General features: G+C 40.6%; 1 protein-coding gene across 1 annotated transcript in view; it reads left to right on the forward strand.

Moving 5' to 3' along the window:
- Positions 1 to 17,035, forward strand: part of CAMK2A (calcium/calmodulin dependent protein kinase II alpha) — a 331,715-nt gene extending 314,680 nt beyond the window's left edge. The window contains exons 17-19 of the mRNA XM_040440682.1: positions 14,969 to 15,063; positions 16,000 to 16,228; positions 16,540 to 17,035. Of these exons, the coding sequence (XP_040296616.1) occupies positions 14,969 to 15,063; positions 16,000 to 16,228; positions 16,540 to 16,543 (328 nt within the window). The 3' untranslated portion in view covers positions 16,544 to 17,035. The remainder of the gene's footprint in view (positions 1 to 14,968; positions 15,064 to 15,999; positions 16,229 to 16,539) is intronic.
- The last annotated feature ends 7,827 nt before the right edge of the window (positions 17,036 to 24,862 follow it).

Consider the following 24,862-nt stretch of genomic DNA (forward strand, 5'->3'; position numbering starts at 1 on the left):
ATCATAATTTCTTTCAGCAGCCGAGAGTTTCTTAGAGAAGAAAGCACATGGGCGCCAGTTACTAGGTGATGGATCCTGCGACAAGCCTGCTCCTACCCCTACCAGTATACCAGCAGAAGCAACACATTCCTTTACCACTGAAAAGTCATGTAATGCCTCATCAGACCAGACTGAGAAATCTGCACCTTTCTTAGTCTGGTTTAACAACAGTTGAGTAATTCAAGATAAATTTACGGTAGTAATTGGTGAACCCCAAAAAATCGCATGAGCGCTTTCAGATTTTCGAGTCGATTCCAGTCCAACACAGCGCAGACTTTTTCCGGAGCCATACGAAAACCCGAAGATGAGAGTAGGTAACCCAGGAATTGCACTTCTGGAACCACAAATACACACTTCTCCATCTTAGCATACAATTTATTCTCCCTTAGGATCTGTAAGACCTGTCTCACGTGATCCTGATGCTTCTCCATGTCGGGGGAATAAATTAAAATATCTTTCAGATACACCACCACAAACCTGCCTACCAGATGATGAAAGATGTTATTGATGAAATGTTGAAAAACAGCAGGAGCATTGGTCAACCCAAAAGGCATGACCAAATTCTCAAAATGACCTTCAGGAGTATTAAAGGCTGTCTTCCATTCGTCCCCCTCCTTGACCCTTACCAGATTATATGCCCCCCTCAAATAAAACTTAGAGAACACCTTGGCACCGACAAGTCTGGGATCAAAGGAGGGGAATAGGGATCACGGACATTAATGCGATTAAGCTCACGGAAATCCAGACATGGCCTAAGAGTTCCGTCCTTTTTCTTAACAAAGAAAAACCCAGCAGCAACTGGGGATTTGGACGGTCTAATATGTCCCTTAGCCAAACTCTCGGTGATATACACATGGCTGCTCTTTCGGGTTCATAAAGATTATACAACCGAGATTTGGGCAATTTAGCTCCGGGAATAAGGTTGGTAGGGCAATCATACTCTCGATGTGGGGGTAACTCCTAGTTTCCACCTTCAGAGAATACATAAGAAAAATCAGAAATAAAGGATGGTACAGCTTTAGTGAAATCATTCAGCAGGCACTCTGTGACAATGCCGAAGGGGGTCCTGTGACCCCCCCCCCCTGTATCGGCGATAGCAGCAAACCGCAGGTCAATTCAGACCTGCGATTTGATGCGTTTCCAGGTCTCTGGTGACCCGATAACCCAGAATAGGATGGTGATCGGTGGTGTGATAATACACAACCAATCACCATCCTTAGATCTTGAGAGGTGGCGATCACCTCTCAGGATCACTTCCTATTGGCTGGACGGGCGGGTGGGGGTTAACTTCCCCCAGCTCTGCTCTCCTCCTCCACACTGCTTCCGTGGAGAGAGGAACCTGTCGTCCATCAGTGAGCCCAACACCCCCATCACCCCCACGTGAGCTGCCATAATTCGCATGGACAGGTTTTAGGGAAAGATTAGATTAGGCAGGGAGACTTTAGGGAAAAAAAAAGTTATACAGGGTGGGCCATTTATATGGATACACTTTAATAAAATGGGAATGGTTGGTGATATTAACCTCCTGATTGTGGCACATTAGTATATGTGAGGGGGGAAACTTTTCAAGATGAGTGGTGACCATGGCGGCCATTTTGAAGTCGGCCATTTTGAATCCAACTTTTGTTTTTCAATAGGAAGAGGGTCATGTGACACATCAAACTTATTGGGAATTTCAGCACGAAAAACAATGGTGTGCTTGGTTTTAACGTAACTTTATTCTTTCATGAGTTATTTACAAGTTTCTCTTTGTTTACAGCCATTGACATGTCGCCGAGGTTAACACGTGAGGAGCGGATCGAAATTGTGTTGATGTCTGGTGAACGCAGTAACCGGGTCATTGCAGCAGATTTCAATGCAAGACACCCTACGAGACCACCCATCTCCCATGCTACAGTTACCAAACTGCTTGCTAAGTTTCGTGAAACTGGTTCAGTGTTGGATTTGCCAAAATGTGGATGCATGAAATCTGTCTCTAATGAAGAAACATCAGTGGCTGTCCTAGCTTCATTCAGCAAGAGCCCACAGCGTAGCACTGAAGAGTGGCATTAGTCGAACATCCCTTCGGCGGATATTAGCTACTCACAAATGGCACCCTTACAAACTCCAGCTACTGCAGCATCTCAACGAGGATGACCCAGATCGGCGCACTGAATTTGCAGAATGGGCAAAACAAAAATTGGAACAGGACCCTCAGTTTACGCAGAAGATTTTGTTCAGTGATGAGGCAAACTTTTATGTGAATGGTGAAGTTAACAAACAAAACCACCGCTATTGGTCTGACACTAACCCACATTGGATAGATCCCTCCAAGACTGTTGGAACAAAAAAATTTATGGTATGGTGTGGTATATGGGGTACAAAGATAGTGGGGCCATTCTTCATCAATGGAAACCTCAAGGCCACTGGATATGCGAAATTGCTACATGATGATGTGTTTCCCTCTTTATGCACTGAAGCTGGCACGTTCCCTGAGTTTTTCTAGCAAGATGGTGCACCACCACATTATGGGTGTCAGGTCCGAGCATTCCTAGATGAACAGTTTCCTTGAAAGTAGATTAGTCATCGTGGGCCAGTTGAATGGCCCCCAAGGTCTCCCGATCTGACCCCCTTAGACTTTTATCTTTGGGGTCATCTGAAGGCAATTGTCTATGCTGTGAAGATACGAGATGTGCAGCACCGGAACCTACGGATACTGGAAGCCTGTGCTAGTATTTCTCCTGCGGTGTTGCTATCAGTGTGTGAAGAGTGGGAAAAGAGGGTTGCATTGACAATCCAACACAATGGGCAGCACATTGAACACATTTTATAAGTGGTCAGAAACTTGTAAATAACTCATGAAAGAAGAAAGTTACGTTAAAACCAAGCACACCATTGTTTTTCTTGTGAAATTCCCTATAAGTTTGATGTGTCACATGACCCTCTTCCTATTGAAAAAACAAAAGTTGGATTCAAAATGGCTGACTTCAAAATGGCCACCATGGTCACCACCCATCTTGAAAAGTTTCCCCCCTCACATATACTAATGTGCCACAAACAGGAGGTTAATATCACCAACCATTCCCATTTTATTAAGGTGTATCCATATAAATGGCCCACCCTGTATTTTCGGCTTCACCCTGATCAGGTGTCTGGGGTCCACAGCACACTCAGCTGTGCGACCCTAAACCCCCCAGGCGTGCTGCAGCTTTCCCCCCCTGCCCCCCAGCCCCCCCCCCCACACACACACATTTTTGGGGGCACAAGTTCTTTTTTTTTTTGGTGCGTGCGCTGATTGTGGCCGGCACTCATAGCGTCCGGCCACTGTTAGCGCATCGGCCACCCCACCGCTGACCAGCGAGTTTGAATGTTTGTTTGTTTTTTCAAATTTTTGAGGCTTTAATTTTATTTTATTTTTTTTCTGTTAGGGTAGTGAAGGTGAACACCTGTCCCCCCACACACACGCAGACTAAATAAAGTTTTACACACACACACACGCACACATACTCCCCTAATGGCCCACCAGACGTTCTCGGCCAAGAAAGCATACGCCCTGCTTGCCTCCAACTCTGAGAGCCCCAGTGAGGACGAGGATGACCCCACTTTCCTCTTGTCATCCGCGTCCTCCTTATCATCTAGTGATGATGATGATGAGCCCCCAAGGCGGCGGAGACGCCGCCAGGCGGAGCAAGGGGACCCCCATGCCAGGGACCCTGTGTCCCACACTAGTATGAGCCGCCCTGCTGCTCATACTAGTTTTCCGGCCCACCAGAAAAGTCCACCTGAGCCCACCACCAATGAATTTGTCTGGTGTACCCCAGAGGATTTTGAGCCCGTGATTCCTGACTTTGTTGGCCAACCAGGAATCCAGATTCCCACTGTGGGCTTCACTGAATATGACTTTTTTTGTATTTTTTTCAGTGACCACTTGTGAATCTGATGGTGGAGCAAACGAACTTGTTCGCCCAACAGTTCATTGCTCAACACCCGGGCTCGTTTTTGGCTAGGTCTGGTGGCTGGACTCCGGTCAGTGCAGCCAAGATGAGGACGTTTTGGGGCCTCATGCTGCACATGGACCTAGTCCAAAAAAACAGTGCCAGGCAGTACTGGAGTGGGGATGTCCTCTACCAGACCCCACTCTACTGTATGGCCATGACACGTTCCTATTTTGAGGCCATTCGGAAATGCCTGCATGTCCCCCCCAAAGTGATCCTGCCTATGACCGCCTGTACAAAATCAGGCCGGTCATCGATTACTTCAGGGCCAAATTTTTGGAGGCCTATGTACCTGGAAGGGAGGTCGCTGTTGCTGAGTCTCTCATTGCTTTTAAGGGGAGACTAATTTTCCGCCAGTATGTTCCATCTAAGCGGGCGAGGTATGGCGTGAAGCTATACAAACTTTGTGAGAGTACCTCAGGGTACACTTGCAAGTTTTGTGTGTACGAGGGTCGAGATTCCCGTATTGAACCCCTAGAATGTCCCCCCACTCTGGGTGTTAGAGGGAAACTTGTGTGGGACCTTATGCACCCACTGCTAGATAAGGGTTACCACCTGTACGTGGATAACATTTATACTAGTATCCCCTTGTTCCAGTCCCTCACCGCCAGATCCACGTCCGCTTGTGGGACCGTGCGGAAAAATAAACGCGGCCTCACTACCCACCCCCTCCAGGTACCTATCCCCAGGGGTGAGACCCGTGCCCTTACCAGTGGAAACCTGTTACTGGTCAGATATAAGGACAAGAGGGATGTCCTTGTACTGTCCACAATTCACTGTAACGGGCTCACCCCTGTCCCTGTGCGAGGTACCACGGCAACGGTCCTCAAGCCCAATTGTATCGTGGACTACAATCGGTATATAGGAGGAGTTGATCTCTCTGATCAAGTCCTCAAGCCATATAACGCCATGCGCAAAACCCGAGCATGGTACAAAAAAGTTGCAGTCTACTTGGTACAGGTTGCGTTGTACAACTCTTTTGTGCTGTCCCGGAGCGCTGGCAACACAAGGAAATTCCTGCAGTTCTATGAGCAGTCCTCAAGGCCCTGATCTTTTCTGACTGGGAAAGAGCAGGCCGGAGTACCTCGGGAACTGGAGGCGCACGGATCGTCCCTGGCCAACTCTTTCCAGGTGTGGTCCCCCATACTGGAAAGAAGGGATGGTCCCAAAAAAAGTGCAGAGTGCGTCACAGGAGGGGGATACGGAAGGACACCACCACTTAGTGTGACACGTGCCCCGATCATCCAAGCCTCTGCATTGACGGTTGCTTCAGGGAGTACCACACTTCAGTGGAGTACTAAATTTATAATCCCCTTCCCCAATTTTAATTCTATTTGGCCACTGACAATCGCACAGAAAAAAAAAAAATATGGCTCTCAGACTTTGGAGACACTAAAACAAAAAAATGTTTTGTTTCAAAAATGATATTATTTTTTAAAACTAAAATAAATAAACAAACTATACATATTAGTAACAGCCGCGTGTCTAAGAACCTGAACTATAAAAATACCACATGACCTAACCCCTCAGATAAACACAGTCAAAAAAATAAATAAAAACGGTGTAAAAAATAGCTTTTTTTACATCGTTTTTATTTTATTTTTTTGACTGTATTCATCTGAGGGGTTAGGTCATGTGGTATTTTTATAGAGCAGATTGTTACGGACGCGACAATACCTAATATGTCTGTACACTGTAATATTCTTTTTTAAACAAGAAAAAAAAAACATTTTAGTATCTCCATAGTCTGAGAGTCATTTATTTTTTATTTTTAGCCGTGTGTCTTAGGTAGGGGCTCATTTTTTGCGGTTTAATTGGCACTATTTTGGGGTGCATATGACTTTTTTGATCGCTTGCTATTACACTTTTTGTGATGTAAGGTGACAAAAAAATAGCTTCGTAAGAATCTGCTCTATAAAAATAACACATGACCTACCCCTCAAATGAACACAGTCAAAAAAAAAAAAAGGTGCCAAAACAGCTATTTTTTGCCAAATTTTCCATATTTTCCGTTAACAAAGCAAGGGTTAACAGTCAAACAAAACTCTATATTTATTGTCCTGATTCTGTAGTTTACAGAAACACCCCATATGTGGTCGTAAAATACTGTATAGCCAAATGGCAGGGCGCAAAAGGAAAGGAACGCCATACGAATTTTGGAAAGCAGATTTTGCTGGACTGTTTTTTTGACACCATGTCCCAATTGAAGCCCCTCTGATGCACCTCTAGAGTAGAAACTCCATAAAAGTGACCCCATCTAAGAAACTACTATTTTACAAACTTTGTTAACCCTTTAGGTTTTCCACAAGAGTTATTGGCAATGAAATTTCAGAATTTTAATTTTTTGTAACCTTGCCTCACAAAAATGTAATATAGAGCAACCAAAAATCATATGTACCCTAAAAATAGTCTCAACAAAACTGCCACCATATCCCGTAGTTTCCAAAATGGGGTCACTTTCTTTGAGTTTCTACTCTAGGGCTGCATCGGGGGGCTTTAAATGGGACATGGTGTAAATAAACCAGTCCATCAAAATCTGCCCTCCAAAAACCATATGGTGCTCCTTTCCTTCTGCACCATGCCGTGTGCCCGTACAGCAGTTTACGACCACATATAGGATGTTTCTGTAAACTACAGAATCAGAGCAATAAATATTGAGTTTAGTTTAGCTGGTAATCCTTGCTTTGTTAGCGGAAAAAAATGATTCAATTTTAAAAATTTGCCAAAAAAGTGAAATTCTGAGGTTTCATCTGCATTTGCCAATAACTCTTGTGGAACACCTAAAGGGTTAACAAAGTGTGTAAAATCAGTTTTGAATACCTTGAGGGGTGTAGTTTCCAAAATAGGGTCATTTTTGTGTGGTTTCTATTATGTAAGCCTCACAAAGTTTCTACTCTAGGGGTGCATCAGGGGGGCTTCAAATGGGACATGGTGCAAATAAACCAGTCCAGCAAAATCTGCATTCAGTGTTCCTTTCCTTCTGCGACCTGCCGTGTGCCCATACAGTAGTTTACGGCCACATATGGGGTGTTTCTATAAACTAAAGAATCAGGGCAATAAATATTGAGTTTTGTTTGGCTGTTAACCCTTGCTTTGTTACTGGAAAAAATGGATTAAAATGGAAAATTTGCCAAAAATTTTTAATTCTGAAATGTCATCTAGATTTGCCAATAACTCTTGTGGAACACCTAAAGGGTTAAAAAAGTTAGTAAAATCAGTTTTGAATACCTTGAGAGGTTTACTTTCCAAAATGGGGTAACTTTTTTGGAGTTTCTATTCTAGGGGTGCATCAGGGGGGATTTACATGGGGCATGGTGTAAATAAACCAGTCCAGCAAAATCTGCCTTCGAGAAACCATATGGTGTTCCTTTCCTTCTGTGCCCTGCCGTGTGCCCGTACAGTAGTTTACGACCACATATAGGATGTTTCTATAAACTACAGAATCAGGGCAATAAATATTAAGTTTTGTTTGGCTGTTAACCCTTGCTTTGTTACTCAAAAAAATGGATTAAAATGAAAAATTTGCCAAAAAATGGAAATTCTGAAATGTCATCTCCATTTGCCAATAACTCTTGTGGAACACCTAAAGGGTTAACAAAGTTTGCAAAATCAGTTTTGAATACCTTGAGGGGTGTATTTTCCAAAATGGGGTCAATTTTGTGTGGTTTCTATTATGTAAGCCTCACAAAGTGACTTCAGACCTGAACTGGTCCTTAAAAAGTAGGTTTTGGAAAATTTCTGAAAAATTTCAAGATTTGCTTCTAAACTACTAAGCCTTGTAATGTCCCCAAAAAAATAAAATGGCATTCCCAAAATGATCCAAACATGAAGTAGACATATGGGGAATGTAAATTAATAACTATTACTATGCATTATAGAAGTAGAAAAATTTAAACTTGGAAATTTGCAAACTTTTCAACATTTTTGGTAAATTTGGTATTTTTTTATAAATAAAAATATTTTTTTTTACTCCATTTTACCAGTGTCATGAAGTACAATATGTGACAAAAATAACTATTTCAGAATGGCCTGGATAAGTAAAAGCGTTTTAAAGTTATTCACACATAAAGTGACACTGGTCAGATTTGCAAAAAATGGCCTGGTCCTTAACCACCTCAGCCCCCCCTAGCTTAAACACCCTTAATGACCAGACCACTTTTTACAATTCTGCACTACACTACTTTCACGGTTTATTGCTCTTTTTTTGTTATTAATCGAAATTTACCGAAATTTTTGCAAAAAAAAACAGTTGCAAAATTTTGGTAAATATCTCGGCAAAAGACAACTTTTCCCATTTTTTTTATACAAAGTTGGCATTTGACCGAGATATTTATCTCACCCAGCATGGGTATATGTAAAATGACACCCAAAACACATTGCCCAACTTCTCCTGAGTACGGCGATACCACATGTGTGACAACTTTTTGCAGCCTAGGTGGGCAAAGGGGCCCACATTCCAAAGAGCACCTTTAGGATTTCACAGGGCATTTTTTACACATTTTGATTTCAAACAACTTCTCACGCATTAGGACCCCTAAAATGCCAGGGCAGTATAACTACCCCACAAGTGACCCCATTTTGGAAAGAAGACACCCCAAGGTATTTTGTGATGGGCATAGTGAGTCAGGGGAGTTTTTATTTTTTGTCACAAGTTAGTGGAATATGAGATTTGTAAGAAAAAAAAATCATATTTTCCGCTAACTTGTGACAAAATAATAAAAAATTCTAGGAACTCTCCATGCCTCCTCACGGAATACCTTGGGGTGTCTTCTTTCCAAAATGGGGCACTTGTGGGGTAGTTATACTGCCCTAGCAATTTTATGGGTCCCTAATGCATGAGAAGTAGTTTGAAATCAAAATGTTGTAAAAATGCCCTGAGAACTCCTAAAGGTGCTCTTTGGAATGTGGGGCCCCTTTGCCCACCTAGGCTGCAAAAGTGTCACACATGTGGTAGCGCCGTACTCAGAGGGAAGTTGGGGGCCAATGTGTTTTGGGGGTGTCTATCTACATATACCCATGCTGAGTTGAGGAGAAATATCTCTCTAAAAGACAACTTTTCCCATTTTTTTTATACAAAGTTGGCATTTGACCGATATATTTATCTCACCCAGCATGGGTATATGTAAAATGACACCCCAAAACACATTGCCCAACTTCTCCTGAGTATGGCGATACCACATGTGTGACACTTTTTTGCAGCCTAGGTGCGCAAAGGGGCCCAAATTCCTTTTAGGAGGGCATTTTTAGACATTTGGATTCCAGACTTCTTCTCACACTTTAGGGCCCCTAAAATGCCAGGGCAGTATAAATACCCCACATGTGACCCCATTTTGGAAAGAAGACACCCCAAGGTATTCCGTGAGGGGCATGGCGAGTTCATAGAAGTTTTTTTTTTTTTTGGCACAAGTTAGTGGAATGAGACTTTGTAAGAGAAAAAAAATAAAAAATAAATAAATCATTTTCCCTTTTTGAATATTGGCACCACATTTGCCATGCGCCAATCCTGTGGGACATTCCCTGTCAGTATAGAGTCTGCAAATATCAGAAATAAGGGTCTGACTATGACATTACTTAATTCCCTTAGGATACGGGGATGTATACCATCCGGTCCTGGCGATTTGTCTATTTTAATCATTTTAAGTCGCTGTTGTACTTCTTTCTGGGTCAGACAGGACACTTTTAATGGGGAATTTATTTTTACATTCTGCATCTGACAGTTTATTTTCCTCAGTGAATACATTGGAGAAAAAAAATATTTAACAGCTCTCTGCGACTCCCCCCTCATTACTCTTTAAAGGGCCAACACCTTCAGATTTATACTTTTTAACATTTAGGCCTCTTTCACACGGCCGTCATGTTTTTTGCCCAGATAAGATGCGGGTGCGTTGCGGGAAAATGCACAATTTTTCCACGCGAGGGCAAAACATTGTAATGCATTTTGCACGCGCGTGAGAAAAATCGGCATGTTTGGTACCCAAACCCGAACTTCTTCACAGAAGTTCGGGTTTGGGATCGGTGTTCTGTAGATTCTATTATTTTCCCTTATAACATGGTTATAAGGGAAAATAATAGCATTCTTAATAATGCATAGTACAATAAGGCTGGAGAGGTTAAAAAAATAATAATAATAATTTAACTCACCTTAATCCACTTGATCGCGCAGCCCGGCTTCTCTTCTGTCTTCTTCTTTGCTGTGCACAGGAATAGGACCTTTGATGACATCACTGTGCTCATCACATGGTCCAATCACATGGTTCATCACCATGGTGAGGGACCATGTGATTGGATCATGTGATGTGACGTCACCACAGGTCTTTAGCCGGCAGCTCAACATTACAGAAGAAGACAGAGATCCGCAACTACGCGATCAAGTGGACTCGGTGAGTTAATTTTATTTATTTTTTTAACCCCTCCATCATTATTTTACTTTGCATTCTGTATTAAGAATGCTATTATTTTCCCTTATAACCATGTTATAAGGGAAAATAATACAGATCAGGTCCCCAGCCCGATCGTCACCTAGCAACCATGCGTGAAAATCGCACCGCATCCGCACTTGCTTGCGGATGCTTGCGATTTTCCGCGGCCCCATTCACTTCTATGGGGCCTGCGTTGCGTGAAAAACGCAGAATATAGAGCATGCTGCGATTTTCACGCAACGCACAAGTGATGTGTGAAAATCACTGATCATGTGCACAGCCCCATAGAAATGAATGGGTCAGGATTCAGTGCGGGTGCAATGCGTTCAACTCACGCATTGCACCCGCGCAGAATACTTGCCCGTGTGAAAGGGGCCTTATATAATTGAAAAACATTTTAGGGTTAGTTTTACTCTCTTTGGCAATTAATCTCTCGGTCTCTAGTTTGAATGCTTTTATTAGTTTTTTACATGTTCTATTTTTTCCTTATAGTTTTTCAGTGCTTCCGTGCCATCCTCCTGTTTTAGTGATTTATATGCTTTCTTTTTGTCATTTATTGCTTTCTTTACAGTTCTATTTATCCACATTGGTTTCTTTTTGTTCCTTAACCTTTTATTCCCATATGGTATGTACCTCTCACAATGAGATTTTAGGATGCTTTTAAATATATCCCATTTTGTGGCAGTATTTTTATTTTTGAGGACTTTGTCCCAGTTAGTTAGGCCTATAGCCTCTCTTAGTTGGCTAAATTTAGCTTTTTTGAAGTTTGGTATTTTTGTTCCTCCCTGTAGAAACGCTCTTTTGAAAGATAATTGGAAGGTTCTTACTTTATGGTCACTATTTCCCAGGTGTCCCCCAACCTGCACGTCTGTTGTTCTGTCAGGCCTATTGGTTAATACTAAGTCCAGTATGGCGATCCCTCTAGTCGGGTCCTGAACCAGTTGGGAGAGGTAATTGTCTTTGGTTATTGCCAAGAACCTGTTTCCTTTATGAGATATGCAAGTTTCAGTTTCCCATTCCCAGTCTATATCTGGGTAGTTGAAGAACCCCCATAATAACCACCTCATTATGATTTGCCGCCTTGTCTATCTTGTTTAGTAGTAGATTTTCTGTGGACTCTGGTATATTAGGTGGTTTATTGTAAACTCCTATTAGTAATTTATTACTGTTTTTAGCTCCATGTATCTCTACCCACAGTGACTCCACATGTTCATGTCCCTCACTTATATCTTCACGGAATGTGGGCTTTAGACAAGACTTTACATAAAGGCAACCCCCCCCCCCTCTCCAGTTTTGACAATCCTTTCTAAACAGACTGTAACCTTGTACATTAACTGCCCAGTCATAGCTATCATCCAGCCATGTCTCAGTTATTCCCACTATGTCATAGTTCTCCTGACACATCACTAATTCCAGCTCCCCAGTTTTATTAGTCAGGCTTCTGGCATTAGTATGCATACATTTGAGAGGTTTATTTATATTTTTTACCCTACACCTTTCCTTCTGAACTGTTCTATTCCCTCCTTCCATTCCTCCCCCAGTCCCACTACCTTGCCCCCGGTCTCTATCTGCACTATCTGCACCCCTCCTATAATGTAATTTCCCTCCCCCCAGTCCCTAGTTTAAACACTCCTCCAACCTTCTAGCCATCTTTCTCCCCAACACAGCTGCCCCTTCCCCATTGAGGTGCAGCCCGTCCCTACAATAGAGCCTGTAGCCGATAGAGAAGTCGGCCCAGTTCTCCAGGAACCCAAACCCCTCCTTCCTACACCAGTTCTTGAGCCACTTGTTAAACTCCCTAATCTCCGACTGCCTTTCTTGTGTGGCTCGTGGTACAGGCAGTATTTTGGAAAATACTACCTTCGAGGTCCTTGCCCTAAGCTTTTGACCTAAATCCCTGAAATCATTTTTAAGGACATCTGCTTAGGGGTCATTCACATTGGGGGTCTGATCAGAGGTCTGAATCAAGCTCTTATTCACATTGGAGGTCTGATTGGGGTCTTATTAATATTGGGGGTCTGAGCTGAGGTCTGATTGGGATCTTATTAACATTGGGGTCTGAGCTGAGGTCTGATTGGGAGTCTTATTAACACTGAGACTGTGATTGGGGCTCTGAGCTTAGGTCTGATTACCATTGAGGGTCTGATTGGTGGTCTGATTAGATCTCTAATGAAAAATATTTTTTTCTTATTTTTCTCCTCTGAAGCCTAGGTGTGTCTTTTTAAGGCAGGTGCGTATTATAAGGCAAAAAATGCGGTAGTACTTAATGGGGTACATTTTGTTTTCAGAACTGTCTCAATAAATGTTCACATCCTCCTTCCACTATGCCAGTCTACTTTATATCCATCATGCCTGAAATTCCTGCACCTTATCAAAATTTTGCCAATGGACTGTATTTTCAAACCAAAATCCAGAAATTCTTTCACCTTATTTCCCTTACGATAAGGCTATCCCTGTCAATTTGATCCATGTGGCCTTTTTCCTGAAAGGTTCACCTCTGCAAAGAACTGAAAACATTTAGCAACACATCTCACCCTAGAAGAATGGTGCCATCATCTGAAAGAAGCCAAATTCCTTGTTTAAAAAATATTGAGTATCGTTAAGCTGCTCACAGGTTGAAACCTCATCAGGTATGCTTGGCATTCTTCTTGTCTCATTTCATCTTTGTCAGCACATATTGCCCAGCAGCAGAAAATCATACAGAGATCCTTCATGATCTCTCAGTTCGCGGGATACCTTTCCTGAAACTCCAGCTCACATCATCAACCCAAATTGCATCTTTACAGTCATTTCCACTGCTCCAGTCAAATATCCTAGGGGGTGTTCTCTTGTACCTGAAGATCATCACATGGTATTGATTTGGTCTCATTTCTCTATACTTTCTGGACATCCAGAAGTCCAACACACCTCAAAATTACTATCTCGTTTCTGCTAATGATCATATTGCAGACAACATGTAAAGGAATTTGTGGCTTCCTATACTAAGTATGCACAAAGTAAATCCTCCCAGCTGGCACTAATTGGTCCTTCTCAACCTTTTATGATGCCAAATAAACCCTGGTAGGAGACCTCATTGGACCTTGTCACAGTTTTTGTTTCCACACAGAACTATATTACCATCTTGGTGGTTGTGGATCACGTATCTATGATTCTGCATTTTATTCATTTGAGTGGGTTGATCAATGATCGGCACATCCTCTTCGAAGAGATTCTTTGTTTTCATGGTCTACTCTACCAACCCATATCATATTTAATCAAATTTTGGAGAGTCTTGTTCAATCCTCTGGTAATTACTCTAGATTTCTCATCTTCCTACCATCTATAAAGCAATAGCCAAACTGAGAGATCAACCAATCATTTGAGCAGTTTCTACGAATTCATTATCATGCTCATCAAGACAGTTGGCTCAATTTATTACCTCCATTTATGACTGTATATGGAAGTAGTCACAGCTACCACTTCCTATTCCTTCTCTATCCAAGGTACCTGCAGTCAATGAGATCTGCTCAGGCATATTTGGACCGAGGTTCATAGGAACTTATCTTTTGCCATCCGTCCCACCCATGTCATACAAGGTCATACAGAGGAGCTTTTTAACTTTATAGTTGGCACTGTTATAAGATGCTACCATTGCCACAAGTATATTTGTAAAATGTGTGATCTGCCTCGTTCAACTGCATTGTAAAGTGGAAAAAAACAGACCGATAACAGCTCAGCCAATTAAGTTTAGACCACAAAAACTCAGAGTGGGTCTGCAAGGTGCTGAAGGACATGGTGCATAAAAATCGCCTAATATCTGTTACAGTATTCACTACTGAGTTTCAAGCTACCTCTGGAAGTTACATCAGTACAAGAATTGTGTGTCAGAAGCTTCATGACATGGGTTTCCATGGTCAAAAAGGTGCACACAAGCCTAAAATTACCATGTCACCCTTGCCAAATGTTGGCTGTAATGCATACAACTACTGAACTACAGAATAGGGGTATGTGTTCTCTGTCTGAGAGATGAATCATGTTTTTCTCTATCTTTTAGTCTGATTGATGACTCTTCGTTTGGCAGATCTGTGGAGGACAATACCTACTGGAATGCACAATGCCTAATATAAAATTTGGGATAATGGTATTGGACTGTTTTTAGGGGAGGCCCTTTGCTATTACAGCATGACTGCAACCCAAAAACATTGTGTGACAAGTCTGGTGTGAGGGTGTTTAATTCGCTATGAACAGCCTTGCCCTCAACCCCACTGAACACCTTACAAATGATTTGGAGTGATGACTATTAGTCAGACCTTCTCATCCAATATCAGTGCCACAAATGCTGTCTTTGCTGAATGGGCAGAGATTCCCATGGACATGCCATAATCTTGTGGACATTCTTCCTAGAAAAATGTTATAGTAACAGAAGGGGCCCAACTTTATTTTGATGTTATGATCAGGTGTTTACATATTTTGGCCATGTAGTGTAAGTTGGGATCAGGACACTGATGTAGTATGCTAATTAGACATTAAATTCTCATTCATTTCTGTCTCTTGTAGTAAAATGTGTGACCCTGGAATGACAGCATTTGAACCCGAAGCACTAGGGAACCTGGTGGAGGGTCTAGACTTTCATCGCTTCTACTTTGAAAATTGTGAGTTAATATCAACATTTTTGTAATGATAGGGGTAGTGCATGTAAAATAAACAGGCTGTAACCTACTGTTCACTTTATTTTTGACCCTTTTAAACGGGCCAGGGATCAGGGAAATTATTGTGAATGAAGGTTTGCATGAATACTCATTACCAATAACTGTCCTGTGTAAAGTTAATGCCGATCACCCAAAAGATGCAAAACAATCATTGTTGGGTGATTGCACCTTTCATGTGGCACCTAGATTTGTCATTTGTCAGCAGCACATCAACCTGTGGGAGCAGTGGGTGTGCTGAGGACAATATAATGTGTGAACAGGAGAGGAGATTTACAGTAATAGTAATCATTTAACCCCCTTCCGCTTAGCATTGAGCCATGTGAAAGGCATGTTAAATAAACACCTATCAACTATAATCAATCGACACTCGTTATTGGCCTGACATTGGACATTGTAAAGGGACCCTTAGGGTATGTTAGCATCTGTGGCATGCAACTGTTTTTGTGTGGCTGAAACCCGCCAGTTATGCCGGAAAGCGGCTGGATCACTGCTGGACCCCATTATAGCCAACGGGGATCCAGCAGTGAACTATAGAATCCTGCAGTGCCAGATTCAGAAAATCCAGCAGGTTATTTTCTACCGGAACAGCCTGCCAGATACACTGCTGCAACTGTGAACGTACCCTTAGATGAAGAAAAGTTCACACTATAGGCCTTAGTTATGAAGAATTAACAACATAGTGCTACAATAAATTGATTGATAAATTGTCCAAAAAAAAAAAAAAAAACATATTCAGTTATTTAATTCTAGACAACCTCTTAAACTTGTTTCATTCATTATAATATAATTGGTATTACCTAAGAAACGGTCTAAGCAGCATGATAAATATTTCCAAGCAGTACTTGTAATAAATGAAAATACATTTTTGTCTTTTTCTAGTGTGGTCTCGGAGCAATAAACCCCTTCACACAACTATCCTCAACCCTCACATCCATTTGATGGGTGATGAGTCTGCCTGCATTGCCTACATCCGCATAACTCAGTATTTAGATACCAGTGGTGTCCCCCGCACTGCCCAGTCAGAGGAGACATGTATTTGGCACCGCCGTGATGGCAAATGGCAAAACGTTCATTTCCACCGATCGGGAGCTCCTTCTGTCCTCCCACAGTAAGAGTTTCCATTTGTTTATTTCATTTTATTTTTAGATTTTCAGGTTTATGTGTTTCAGGTTAGGAAAGCTTGCGATTTATGAAGGGCGCTCATTCTGAATAGTGATCTCTCTGATGTATAGATGCTTTGAGAGCAGCCTTTACCGTTTTTTTTTTTATACCCTTTAAAACATTTTATTTGTATTATATGATTGTCTTGGCTGTCAGGTGCGATGAAAGTCTCCACTTCCAGTTCAAAACAGAAAAAAGTATAGCGTATACTATTATAATTTTGTGCACTTGTTAATATAATCTTTGTCTGTCTTTCAGCTGAATCTCCAGCTTTGGTCAATGACAATAATTATCAACACTAGAAGAAGAAGTCCTATCCGTCTTCTATCCCAAGTCCCATTCCCCCTCTCTCTCAGTGCACCTTTCTTACCCATTGTTGATTCATGCCTGTCTTTCTTTAAACTAAATACCAGGTGACAAGTGGCATTAAACTGTGTGTGAGTATATGTAAGTGTGTGAGCCTGTAAGTGCTGACATGTCCTATGCACATTCCTGGTCACCCACCAAGTAAGAGAGGGGGGGGGGATCTTTCTCTGGAAATGATGTAATCACAGATTGGCCCAGTGACATCAGCAGCGATATATAACAACCATCTCAATTTCAATATTGTTTTGTAGTACATTAACACCTTTTTTTATGATCTAGTATACCTCCAAGGTCGAACAACCCCTTTTAAAAAAAGGACTGATGTGTAGGTTTTTGTAACCCATAATCACATTGACTCCAGAAATGACATTAAAATAGCCTCATACTCGGAAAAAAAAATCTAAAGCACAAGTTCAAACATTCTCATTGAAGGCTCCATTCTATTGTTTGACCTTCTATAGCTGTTATACAAGATCACTAATCATCAGTCATTTCTGCATTTTACTAGGGCTTGTTATTTTTGAAATTCTGAAAGCTAAGGCTGCCTTAAATACCAGCGCATCCTATCAAGATATACCTAATATAGCAGTCCAGGGAAAAAAAAATAAAAAAAGTAATAACTACAATAAAATGACAGATATGTATCCAGCCTGTAAAGTATTTTACTGTGTGCTGCCACCAGCTGTGGCATCTTTTCAGAGAATGCATATGTGTTGAAGAGCTAAAGGGTTAACAGTATTAACATAAAGCAATGTTGTGCGGAACAGACAAACAATAAAAAATAAAGTTCAGCGCAGACCGATAATGCAAGCTATAGTAATAATAAATATGTATAAATATTCTTACATATATATATATATATATTTTGTGGGAATACATCAGTGTGTTAAGAAAAATATGTATTTCTATTTGAGATCTATTATATGCATGCCTTTTTATAGAAGTAAAACATTCTTGGAATAACCTATTTGCAATATGTTATCACAGAGGAAGTTTTTTTTTTTTTTATTGTTGAAAGGAACTATGAAAGCAGTGTGATATCTTATGTGTCCATCTATGGACTATATATATATATATATATATATATATATATATTAGTGGGACAATATCAGTGTGTTAAAAGAATATGTATTTCTATTTGAGATCTATTATATGCATGCTTTTTTTTATAGAAGTAAAACATTCTTGGAATATCCTATTTGCAATATGTTATCACGTTTTTTTTTTAAAGCAACTACGAAAGCAGTGTAATTTATTTTGTGTCCATATATGGGTGAATGATGACACTGCTTAAATTTTTGGACTTTTTTGAAGCTTTGTTTTAATGCTTGTATAATATTTGGCAATTGATTGGAAATGTTTCATTTTTTTTTCCTTTGCATTTCTTAAGTTTAGAGTGTAGTTTAATTTCTAGTGTAGTGCAGGTTCTGATTCTAATTCAGTGACTGCTTTATTATATTCATAGGAAGGAAGATGCTTCCTAGTGTACAGGGCATTCATGTTTACTGTCCCCTGCATGGTTGCTTCTAAAATTGACAAAGTCTACTGATGAGATGGTGAAGGCATGTTTACAATGTAGATATAATAGTGATCTGTCCTGTTAGGCTGCTTATCAAATATCTATATGATAAATGTGTAGGGTCCTTGTTATGCTTTCTAAAACAAAAAAAAAAAAAAAAAAAAACACACACCAGAGAATGACTGATTGTCTGCAAATGTGGAGTTCCGGTGAAGATGTAGTTTTAAAATGTCTTATTTGTAGCCCTCTAAAATTTCAGAGGTTGCTTGTTCTTGCATCTAACAAGCTGAAGAGAAGAAGACCTGGGAGAAAATGTCTTCAAGACTTCAAGTCTTGCAGATGGTACAAGGCTTTGTTTAAACTGAACGTTTGCTGGGGCTTGCCATGTGTAAGGATACTCAAGGACTCTTAAATATCTAAACCAGTGCCTGTCATATCAGGAATAGAAGAGACATTGGAACTTTCAGTTCAAAAACCAGGCTGCCAGTTACCACTTGCTCTTGTCATCCTTGTGTGATCAGTGGTGGTCCATGGTGGAGTTTACTTGTCTTGGAGGTGATCATCCATGACTTTTTCTTGATTGACCATCATGCTTCATTGCTGAATAGATATGTTTTATCACTGTAAATAAAAAGATTTAATAGGCCTTGAGATCGTGGCCTGGGAGCATACCTACAAACACCTCCTTTCTTCACAAACAATGGAGACAATGTCATTTTCAGTATAGATAATTATGACCATAGGCAAATTTTTCAAGCCTATTATTGTTTACCATTTGGTCTTATGAACAGTATGTGATCTAACAGCTGAACAAATTTATTGACAAGGCTTTCTATATTAACTAGGCTGAAATTGTTGCATGGTATATATGTTGCCCAAATCTGGGCTGTGCCAAATGTCTTCTTAAAAGAGATTCTTTTTGCATTCACTTCTAGAGGTAAATTATGGGAGAAGGGTTGTTTGCAGAATGTCTTGTCTATAGTCTTCCGAAAATTGATTTTTTTTTTGCGTTATATAGCTCCTTCAGCACCTACCCTCTCACCTGCAACAGGGTTATTTTTTATTACCATACTTTAATTTTTAGTTATATTTTAAGATGTATTTTTGTTGGATCTTTGGGCTGTATTACACTGTTCGATGATAGCACATACATTGACGCTCTTAAGCACTCGCCGAATTACACTGGCCGATGCAAACTGAATGTGGGAGGAATAGTTGCTACTGCAGTTTTTTCTCCCTCATTCATTAATTGTACTACATTTGTTTTTGCTGCATGTATATTTGTAAATTTCCCCATAGCTATTTATTTAATGCTTGTTACTTGGCCCAGCTTGCCAGCAAAATTAAATCAACCCATATCACTATGACAACGCCGCTAATATAACATTACAAAGAGGAACATGAGGAATGTATAGTTCATGAACATGGTCGGGGATGGACTGTTCTGATACAGCAATGGACCCCAAAGGTCCTGTAGAATAGAACCCCATTTGGAAATGACCGTAGAGCCGACTGCTGCTTGGGTTTATTTCTTATGGGCTGCTTCACAAATTACTGACTATATCTTTTTGATATGTTTCATGTGTACAACGATAACAAAAATTACAATGCAGTTAAAAATTGTTTGTTCACAAGTTCTGTATAGATGGAGAGTAGGACTTAATTTTTCCATACACATTAGATATTTGTCGGACAAAGGCACCAATATTGCTAGGGCCATTTGACCTTCTAAACTGTGTGAGGGCTTCCTAACTTTCCTCTAGCAGCAGATATTGGGGAAGATGAGAATCAAATTTTAGATTTTAACTGCCAATCACTTTGTGCTCTTCCTATTGAGAACACATGCTTGTGAGCTAGGTAGGTATGTGTATGAGGGGATCAGGAGTGATAGCTGTCGGTTTTAACAGTGTTCGGCCTATAACTATATTATGTATATGTTTGGCCTTGTGAACCTAAGTCCAACATTGATGACTATAATATATAGAACAGGTTGATTTCTTGTTCCTTTTGGGGTCTTCAAGTTTCCAAGAAGAGATGGGACTAAGCGCTCGCTGGGCCTATGGACACAGTTGAGCGGGATGGCACTCCGCTGTTTCATAACTCCTATTGTAGTTAATGGGAGCTACACAAACAGTAGCAGAAGAAATTTATCTGCTTCTGTAATTCCTGAAGTTACAGAAGCAATGTAGTCTGTTGAGCTATACTGGTTACAATGCTCCCATTCACATCCAAGTAGATTTGGGATTAAAAAGCTGATCACCTAATGGGCATTTACATGCAGCGATTGAGCACACAATTGTTGAGAAGAAAGCATTCTTCCCTACCATTGCCAGCTCATTAGTTGAGATGAAGTGCTCCATACTCACATACTCACTTTCACTCACATAACTCACTCATAGTGATAAGAACCCACTCCACTGGTTGTGGGTGATTGGCAACACCATGCCAGTCATGTTCTACCATGCATAATATCTACTACCAAATAAATGTCAATCAGCAACTCCCAAGATTAGCAGCTCTGTGTATGGTTTTGGCCCCCACAGTGCTGTAGATTACTATAGAGACAGTAATGAGGAATTGTGAAATCAAAGCAATACTCGCCAGACACCAATCTGGGTATTAGGAATATTCATTTGGTTTTGGCACTAATCAGCACTGGTCCCTGTCATGTCTTGGCCATGAAGCAATGGCACAGCCTATTACTTCGGCAGGTACGTCCACTCTGAACACTTCCAGCATGTCTAGATATGCCATACTGTAGGCCACTAGAAATGATACTAGTATACTGAGGGAAAAATGAATGAATGAATTAATACATTTTTCTCATACACCCCTGAGCAGTTGCAATCTTCCTCATGTCTATAATAGATATTTTCATAAGAAAACAAATAAAATCTCCCTGGTGCATACCCTAATGAGATACAAGGAGGCCACACATATAATTTAGTTGCTCTGTGTAACTATATACTTCCAGTGGTGATATTTTATCTAAAGTTCATGCAACTTTTCGTTTTTAGGAAAAATAAAGGGATTGTCTATTTTGGACACATCCCTTTTGTTAGAAGGTTTCCCATCAATAAGCTGATCATATGCAGTCTTGCTACTGGGACTCCCAAAATACAGCTATAATATATGAGGTAGCCTGTGCTCAGTTTTCCTGCAGTGCCACCGCAGAGTAAATGAAGCATTACACAATTTTGATTGAAATCAGTAGGCTATGAACTTAATGCACAAACATGCTGGGTCCTCCAGAGTGAGAGATGCTTTTTTTTGTAGCCACTCTTTATTCTGGCTTAGTGCTGGCAAGTGATGGTCCTCAAAAAAGCACTCCCTGATCTATTAATTCAAAATTCCTTAGTAGGGTTTTTTAAGTGGGATCACCCCATTAAAGCATCTGACTGCTTGCTATGGGCTACATAATTTGGATCAGTGACTGGTGAAGTATTTTATAGATACGCTCATGTGACCATATCCATCACACTTGGTAGACCTTCCTACAGTATCCCAAACGGTTTACAGATTGTTCTTATCATAGCAATCTGAGGCTGGTCCCTTGAATATGGCCTGATATCTGATGATATATTCTTCCTTCTAAACACACTGACCCTGTAACAGGTGAGAGGCCAAAGCACAAGTCATTTTTTTCTCTAGGCACAAAAGAAATCTACAAAAACCTAAAAAGGACAACCTATATTTCTTTCTTTTATAACTATTGAGACCTTGCACCGGTGTAACGTGTTGCAGAGATGTTTGTTCGGGTTAACAACTTATTATTTTTTTTAGCCTGCGGCTGTTACACTAAAAAGGTGATGGTGAATAAACTGGCACATTTTTTTGCTGGCTGTATATTTTAATCTTGATGTCTAATTTCAATAAATGGCACAATCTGAAATATGAAATGTCTCACTTGTCACTTTCTGGTTATATGTTCTTTACAACGCTTACAGTCTGGGCCAAACTCAGAAGATCTTCAAGATAACAGTGCAAGTAAATTAAGTTACTTAATTGCATGCTACTGAGTTTTATGGTTTTATATGAATATGGCTTTTTATAGTTTTGTATTAAGATAGCTAAAGTGTAACTGTCTTTTTAGTTTTTTTTTTATATAGTGTAGGGACAGTTATCTTAAACATTTCTGCAATATACTTTCTTAGAGAAAAAGTTTCTTTGTTCTAGATAAGAGGGTGCAAATTGTCTTCTTAGCAAAGCTCTAAGTGTGCTTTGCTAAGGAGAGTCTGTATTCAGTCTTCTGCGTTTTACCAAGCTTTTTACCAAGCGCTATGTGTAACAAGTCAGATAGGGAGGTGATGGGCAGTAATAGCTAGGGCACATATACAGAGTCAGGGACTGGGGTAGTGACAAGATGTAGGCTAGAAGCCACTGTGTATTACACCCGGGCATCTTCAGGGCTCAGTATCCCTGAAGACAGACTCTTCTTAGAAACGTCAGTTAGAGCTTTGCTAAGAAGACTCTTTAAACCCTGTTTTCTAGTACAAAGAAACTTCCTTTTCTTATAAAATATGTTACAAAAATGTTTAATATCCCTACACTATATTAAGTAAACTGAAACAACAGTTACACTTAAATTTTAACTGGGCACCTCTTCAGCAGCCAAATGTTGCGTTTTCAACTTCTCTAACTGAAAAATGTATCTCTTGCTTATTCTTTCTATTCAAAAAGAGACACTCATATATTATATAGATTCATTACACACAGAGTGATCTATTTCAAGCACTTATTTCTGTTATTGTTGATGAATATGACTTTCAGCTAAAGAAAACCCAAAAGTCAATATCGAAAATTAGAATATTTTATAAGACCAATTAAAAAATGATTTTGCCTACTGAAAAGTATGTACAGTATATGGCTCAATAGTTGGTTGGGGGTCCTTTTGCATGAAAAACTACATCAATGCGGTGTGGCACTGAAGCGATCAGCCGGTGGCACTGCTGAGGTGTTATGGAAGCCCAGGTTGCTTTGATAATGGCCTTCACCTCATCTGCATTGTTGGGTTTGGAGTCTCATCTTCCTCTTGACAATACCCTGTAGATTCTCTATGGGTTTTAGGTCAGATGAGTTTGCTGGCCAATCAAGCACAGTGATATCATGGTTATTAAACCAGGTATTGGTACTTTTGGCAGTGTGGGCAGGTCCAAGTCCTGCTTGTCATCAGAGGGAAGCATGAAGTGCTGTAAGATTTCCTGGTAGATGGCTGTGCTGACTTTGGATATATTCCTTTGAGAAAGAAATAAGCACTAATTTATAGGCCCTGATTTATCAAGACCAGCGTGTCCTATGTCTGGTCCTGATAGGGCCTGATCATTAATTAAATGTCTCCTTCGGCAGTCTCTCCTGCACACTGAAATCTATGGCAGCTTTGAGCTGCCATAGATTTCAGTCATTATTTAAGCTAGTTTTTGGTGTAACTAATGATAAATGTGGTAGGGCCAATGGCCCTGCTGACAACCTACCCTCACCACACTTCCTTTTTGGAAACCTGGTGAGGGCGTCATAAAATTGTATAACTTGACTTTTAAGGTGGTAAGTAGATTTGCTATTATTTTACTTTATGAATGTATTCCCTTGAGTGACCGAACAGTTGTTGCCGTCAAACTGAACAGTTCTAAAGTCAAATCAGTACAGGTTGATTTCTTGGTCCATTTGGGGTAAACATTTTGTTAAAGGGGTTCCCATCTGGGTATTTCCAAGGAGAGATGGGACTAAGCACTAGCTGATGCTTACGGAAATAGCTGAGCGGGATGGCACTCCACTGTTTCCTTAACTCCCATTGTAGTTAATGGGAGCTTCACAAACCCTAGCATAAAAAGTTAAGCTTCTGTAATTCCTGAAGTTACAGAGGCAGTGTAGTTTGTTGTGCTATACTGTTTACGTAGCTCCCATTCACATCCAAGTAGATTTGGGATTAAGTAGCCGATGACCTAATGGGCATTTACATGGAGAGATCAAGCAGACAATTCTTGAAAAGGAAAGGGCAAGGGCACCCACTGCTACATAAAAAAAAATAATGCTTTACACTATTAAGTGCAAAAAAGGGGTGCAGAAGATGCCGTGCCATCTCAACCCTGGACATGAAGTGGTCCCGTTAGCATCAAATGATTGCTATGGCACTAATAACTACTGCTCTAAAAAAAATTGTTAAATATAATGGAGGTCTGAACAGGATGGTAAAAATAAATGAGAGGTGCTGATGGAGGACGCATAATAGACAGCAGCAGAGGTGGACTGGAAACTTAAAGTGGCCCTGGAAAAAAAATAAAAGAGGCCCCATGTTGTAGTTGAGTCCAAATTGACAGAAAACGCCACAGTAGTAGGCCGGGATAACAGAAGTAGGTGGGGCCATCAATACCATAGTGCAGCAAAAGATACCGCCACAGCGGAACCAAATATTACAATACAGCAGAAACTACTGCTTTAGCAGATTCAAAATAGCACAGTGCAGCATAAAATACTGCTGTCCTCACCACAGTATTCAACTGTATCACCGTCCTGAGTAGTGATGGACGAACATCGGCCGGGACGGTTCACAAACGCACGTTCGCGATCAAATGTTCGCGAACCGCACGTTCGCGGTGGGCCCCATTGACTTTAATAGCAGGCAAACCTGAAAAACCTTTAGGTCATATTTGCAGCCACCAAATACTTACTAGAAGTGCACAAATAGACCCACAGCATAGA

Source organism: Bufo bufo, chromosome 1 (genome assembly GCF_905171765.1).
Source record: "Bufo bufo chromosome 1, aBufBuf1.1, whole genome shotgun sequence".
NCBI classification, from domain to species: domain Eukaryota; kingdom Metazoa; phylum Chordata; class Amphibia; order Anura; family Bufonidae; genus Bufo; species Bufo bufo.